This window comes from Uloborus diversus, chromosome 1, assembly GCF_026930045.1.
Source record: "Uloborus diversus isolate 005 chromosome 1, Udiv.v.3.1, whole genome shotgun sequence".
Classification (NCBI taxonomy): Eukaryota; Metazoa; Arthropoda; class Arachnida; order Araneae; family Uloboridae; genus Uloborus; species Uloborus diversus.
Window position 1 is genome coordinate 183,776,471 of NC_072731.1, and position 6,652 is coordinate 183,783,122.

Sequence of the window (6,652 nt, forward strand, 5' to 3'; positions counted from 1 at the left end):
GTAGAAATAAGGTAACAATATTATGAATAAGTAATCCTTATTTGAAATACTATTTTAAGGTTTAATTTGCATAAATATATCTTGCATTTAAAGTCATTATCAGTGGCGCACACAGGAATTTTACAAGGGGTGGATCCAAGGTCAAGAGCCTTATTCTCATATCATACCCCAATATGCCGTCAAACATATTGGCTTGATTTTATTGATTATCGGGAACGAAGAACAGTAAAAATAAATTATTGAAATTAAATTAGCATTTTTAAATGAAAATACTTAAATAACCAGAGAGCAAACTAATGTATGCTTTTATTTTTCTCATATTTGAAAAATGGATTCAAGTTCATAGAATCTCATTTTAATTTGTAATTACAAAACTGAAAACATGGTTATTGCAGAGTATTCGTTTATAATCACCATTCTGCTTCTTACAAACAATTCATTATAGGAAAAGTGCACAACATTTAAAAAAAATATTTTAACATGAGGATTTTATTTTTTCACATATTACAACTGAAAGTATTGAGACCTTTGTTTAAAATTATTCTATGTACAAAATAAATAGAATCATAATCAATCGGGGGAAAAAAGCAAGACCTATGGGAGGGGTCTGGACCCCCTGGACCCCTCCCTTGTGTGCGTCAATGGTCATTATAATTATTTTTATGCTATGCTATAGCCAGAGTCGAATTTAGCTCCATGCCGCCCTAGGCAGATTTGAAATCTGATGCCCCTTCCACCTTAAAAAAGAAGCAAAATTTTTTAGACTCAAATTCTTTTTAAAAAGTGTTTCTAAAATTTAAACTGTCAAGCTTATGAAGAGATGATGACGTTTCACATTCAGGGGTGCCCCGATGGGAGGTCACAGTAATCTTCCCAAAAATTCCTTATTCAGAAAAATTTGCCGACAATTTGGCAAATTTAAAAATAAACAAGTCTAGGCTTGACCTTCACTAGAAACAAAATGTTCTTTAATCGCTTGTCGAAAATTTTCAGCTTGTGGTCCTATTACAGTGTTGCAAAGCTGTGGAATAGGTTGTTTATAATAAGTTTCAGCTTTAATTATCCAGTCATCACATATAATTTCTTTTTGTTCCTCACATATGTTATGAAGTATACAGCATGCACTGATAACAGTAGGAAAATCCTCAATTGCACAAATATTTCCATTGACAAGACAGTTCCATCTTGCTTTGAGCCTCTTAAAAGCGATTTCACAAGCATTATAAGCAAAAGTAAATTTTTCATTGAATTTCTTTTCATCCTCTGACAAAGATTCTACTAAAAAAGGCCTCATAACCCAGTGTGAAAGTGGATATGAGGAACCAGCAAGGATGAATAATGGTATATCAACATTCCCAAGTTTCCTTGGATAATCGGGTAAAAGTGTACGTTCCTGACCTTTCAACCAAAGACTTGAACTAGTAAATACACGAGATTCAGGCACACTTCCTGGCCAACCTACATTGATATCCCAAAATAAATATGATGCATCTACTATGCCTTGCAATATCATTGAAAAGCCACCAACACTATTCACATAATCGGAAGCATTCTCAGGCAAACATGATTTCTGTATAGGAATATGAACACTACCAAGAACACCAGTTGTTTGAGGGAAACTCCACCTTTTTTCAAAAGATTTTACAATATTTTTAGTGGAATTTTCATTAGGAACTTGAATATGTTTGGGCATCAACTTCAGTATTGCAGTGGAAATATTTTGAATGATATTTGCAACATCAGATTTAGACACTGAAAACATGTGGCCAATATATTTATTACTTTTACCAGAAGCCAAAGATATTAAAGCAATTGCTATCTTTTTATCATTTGACAAATGTAACATGTCTTCACTGTTCAGATAAAGTTTTAGTGTACTTGATAAAATGTTGAAGGTATTTTCGCTCATTTTAAAGTATTTCAACCATTGATTGCAAGTGAGTTTTAATTTTACTTTTTCCCATAATCTAAATGGACTTTTACGTCTTTGTTTGCGAAAAAAACAAGCTCTAGTTATAGTTTTAAAAAATAAATATCTTTCATTCAACAACCGCAACCGCATGCGTTTTATTTCCAGCAGTTGACGCGTTCTTTCACTTTTTTTCTTTTCAAAAGGATTCAAAGTCGGATGTGAGTGTCGCGGAACGTTCAAAAATGTACTAGATAGTAAAATAGAAGTTTCGGGCAAATTTGTCATCCTGTTTAAAAATCAAGATTGAATAAGAATTCAGAATTTGTTCTTATTTTGAATTATAAGACATCTAAATTTGAATGTTTTGGTTATTTTGTTTATTTTCAGCATAGTATTTTACTTATGTATTCATATTGAATACCTTGATCACGCCAAATTTGTTTACAAACCAAACAATTACAATTTAGGTTATGCTACATTACATTTGATGTAATTGCGCTGTTAAGATGCAGAGATATCGGCGTTAGGGCTTTCCTCTCCAGCCAATGTCAAATGAACTGCATTGTGGGTACTACAGCAGACGAAAATTTTGCTCCTGTTGCGTATACACAGTGGCTCTGAATTTACTATTTCATCGCATTTGGCGCGGCGGCAAATGCTTGGTGCTGACATTGCATTGACTCTATTCGTAACTCCAATGGACCTTATTCACGGTTTGACAACGGTCCTATCAGCAGCCCGTCTGCGGGTATTTTGACCAACTACGCAGTGTTAGTAGTGTTTAAAAAAAACCTCGTTTTATTTAATGATTACTGGACTTCTTACGCATCATAAACATTCTTAGAGCTTAAACAGACTAATGAATGCATGAAAAATGCCGAGAAAAGGGAAAAGTAAAACGAGAATTCGAGTTTACACCATGTTTCTGATGAGGAACCAAAGAGGCTAAAATCCATGAAAGCACGATAATAAAGAGAGTATTTCGTATTCAATGAATGATTCATCATTCTTTTACAACGTTTCTTAGTAAAAAGCTTAAAAAACCTCTCATTTTTAAATAGAAAGAAGTTTATAAGCTGCATAAATGCTAATGTTATTATATGCTGTTGCACCAGATTGTCGTCTGCTACAGCTCCCACAATGCACTGCAGTGCCGGTTTTTACCCGCAGTGACGTCTCATGTATACTGTCAGGTGACGCTGCAGCCTCTGTCGAATGGCGGATGAAAAAGGTAAAACAAACAAATGCCGTAGCTTATACCTTGCTTTGTCGCTTAGTGAATGACAGTAATTTTTCATCATGTTTGTTAGTAGCTTTCTTTTCTATTCTTCTGAAATTACATTACAGCATAAGGGTACAGTGAAACCTTTAAGTTGACCACTTGCGGTGCACTACTTTAGTGGTCAACTTACAGAGGTTGATTGATAGGGAGTTGCTTACAAGTTAGTTTTTGGACATCAACAAAAATGTGAATTTTTTTAAACAAAATAAATAAAATAAAGCTTCTTTAACAAGAATACTTTCAGAATTTATTCGATTTTACACAAACGACTTGTTGCTTAGATTTTAAAATATACCAGAATTCTCAGTAAAAGAAGTATTGCTTAACTTGCTTTAAGTTTAATATATTAAACTTATTTTCTTAATTCCCAATGCTCCAGGTTTTTAACCAAAACTCCTGGGCAGTGGTTGGAAAAACTACATTTTTTTTGTATCGAACTACAACTACAACTACTTTAACACAAATGTAGTTAACTACAACTACAACTACTTTTTTTCAAAATGTAGCAACTACAAACTACTTTTGAAATGTAGTCGCTACTTCGCTACTTTTCAAAAAATAAATAAATAACATACACATAATACACACCGTTTGCGGATTGAATAAAAAAAATGTTGAGATTGATATATTGGTTCATTTGAACATGGAATATTGCTATAAATTATCTATTATTTCTTTCCTTTACTGAAACGATTCGTCAATTCAAACATTGTATACCATTTGCAAATATTCCCTGCAAGAAAGGACTTAAATGTGGAAGGAATTCAACTTTCAAATTTTTAATCCTTTCCTGACAGTAAATAGTATTTCATTCAAGAAGTGTAACTCGGCTACTTGAAATTGAGATAAATCTAGTCATAATTTGATTTAAATTTTACATAGACATACATATACATAAAATTTATTTAGATGATGAAAAGCATCATCTTTTAAACAAAAGAGAAGAACTTTAATTTTCATTATATGAGTTAATTTTAGAAGAACTTATATTTCGTAGGAATTAATTGCTTTTGAGCTTCAAGCTACGGTTCCGGACCTGGACACATCTCTTTTCTAATGCCCCTGACAGAATAAAATAACGAATTTTTCAATTTTACCAAATAATCTCAAAAACTCAGAACATTTAATAATTGACTTTTAATATGTTAATAAATGAACACCCAATCAGTAAAAAAGAAAAAAAAAGAAATATGAAAAATACCCCAAACGGTTCTACTAATTATCCGAAACATGTAACATAACTAAAAACTTACTTTACTTCAATGTGCATTTTTTAGCAACAGTGGACTCGGGCTACAACGCAATTCGACTAACACGAAATGTCTATATAGCGAGTTTTACTCGAGAAACGAATTTTGCAGCTGACGCGAATTCCTCACCCGCTATACGAAAATTTTTGGAGCAGAAGCGCAGGGTTTATATCACCCTCTTTCTTGGGTACTAAATATTAGTTTCGTGAATGGAATTTCCCTTTGGCATCACTGAAAGCCAAAATTCCCCGCACCGTAGAGTCGAAGCATCAGATTGCTAACGTACAAATCGCCGCTCCGCATTTTTTTTTTTCGAAATATTAAGTTGATGAAACATAATTTCACATAAGCGGGCTGTTTATCTAAAGTTAGAAATGTATCCCTCGCGTAAGTTGAGGTTCGACTGCATGTGCAAATGGCATTGATACCGAAAGCTTTTTGCTTAACGGGCAAAGTTTGCATGAAACGGAATAAATTCGTTTTTTTCTTTCTAAGCCATGCTCTACTCAAGGGGAATATTGGGAAAATGTTAAAGTTTCTATGCCAAACAAACTAATGGCGTCAAACAGATACAACGTATGGCGTCAAACAGATACTACGTATGGCGTCAAAATAATATATCAGAGGTCAGCTCATATTTTTCAGTGTTACGAATCTCATTGGTGCAAGTTTTACTCGCGTAATAATTGCACCAGTCAGATTCGTTTGAAAACGCGTTTTTTTTTTTTTTTTTTTTTTTAACTTTATTCAAAAGTAGTTTCCAGAAATCGCTACAAACTACTTTTTTTTGTAGCGAACTACTCGCTACTCTACTTTTTTTAAAAAGTAGTGCGCTACACTACAAACTACTAAAAAATGTAGCTACTACAGTAGCGTCGCTACTTGTAGCGCGCTACTTCCAACCACTGCTCCTGGGTTTACTCTCGTCGCTCAAAATCTATTGCTTTTTTGCATAATTACCCTACATTTATTTTCATGAGCAATATCCGATCTAGTTTCACTATTCTTACCTTCGTATCACAGTTTACTCTATATTTTTTTTTAACAAACTTCCTGTCTTTATGACCCTGTTATTTCTAAGTATATGCAAGATGCAGATACGAAGAAATATCTACGGAAGTTGAGATTTCCGCTAGCGCGTTATTGTAAAGAAATAGGAGTTTCTTCTTCAGTCACAAGTTCTAGTTTCATTGCCTGTTATCGATAGTATATGCAAAAAATGTATAAAATAACTTGGTGGCAGAAAATAATTTAGTTAGAGGTAGCTACAACTTCCAATATTTTTCGATTGTTTACAATAGCAGTTATCGAACTGAGCTTTGTAATTGCGAATGTAGCATTGTTCAGTTTATTTTACGATGAAGAAAAAACTTCATATTGTGGAGCAATATTTCATCATGCCTTTTTAATAGTAATCTCTGTCAAAAATTGCATCATACCAGCTAACAGATTTAAAATTATGGCTAGTCGGCGAAGATGCTTCATCAGGTGTATTATTACTCGAGCGTTAAGGTAATATAAAATTTCAAATAAAGAAATTTGTTTACACAAAAAACGTAGCGTTTTTTTGCAGTTTCATACAGTTTAAATTTAAATTAATAATTATTTGCATTTTTTCCAAACTTAAAACTCCAACCCTCCCAAACTGTATGCATTTCGCCGAATTATATTTCCGCGTGGTTTTGCAGATAAAAAAGGTGCACAACCTTTAGTTTTAGCACACATTGGCAATCCTAGTATGGTAGTTTATGTGCATGTAAGAAACGTTATGACCATCCCCCCTCCCCCTTGAAAAACAAATTCCAGATACGCTACTACGCACAAATATGATTATTTTGCAAATTATTTGAGAAATTAGTATTTTTTACCCCTGTTCTTTGTTAGCCTGAAGCGATTAAACTTAGTTGAACCGAATTATGTAAAGATCCGACGTAAATCATGGAGTAGTATAAAGAACATATGCATATTGATTTTAAGGACCATCCAACATTAAATTGTTGAAGCTTGTACATAGATAATGAATGAATTATTGATACCAGGGGCGGCATTTCAGCATTTCATTTGGGGGGTCGAGTTTCTTTAATATGTATTACCACAGTGCGGTCCCAAACACACATTAGCTAACAGGAAGTGGTCAAAAAATCGGTTTAATATGAATAAAAATTAGTGTTTAGAAACAAATAAAATTTTGATTCACTTTCTAATAAA

At 33.3% G+C, this 6,652-nt stretch overlaps 1 protein-coding gene across 1 annotated transcript; it reads right to left on the reverse strand.

Annotated features, from left to right (window-relative positions):
• Nucleotides 1-288: 288 nt before the first annotated feature.
• LOC129233990 (uncharacterized) lies at nucleotides 289-1,877 on the reverse strand. Its single transcript, XM_054867903.1, has one exon. The coding sequence runs from the start codon at nucleotides 1,844-1,846 to the stop codon at nucleotides 935-937; it is 912 nt and encodes a 303-aa protein (XP_054723878.1). The 5' UTR covers nucleotides 1,847-1,877; the 3' UTR covers nucleotides 289-934.
• Nucleotides 1,878-6,652: the final 4,775 nt, after the last annotated feature.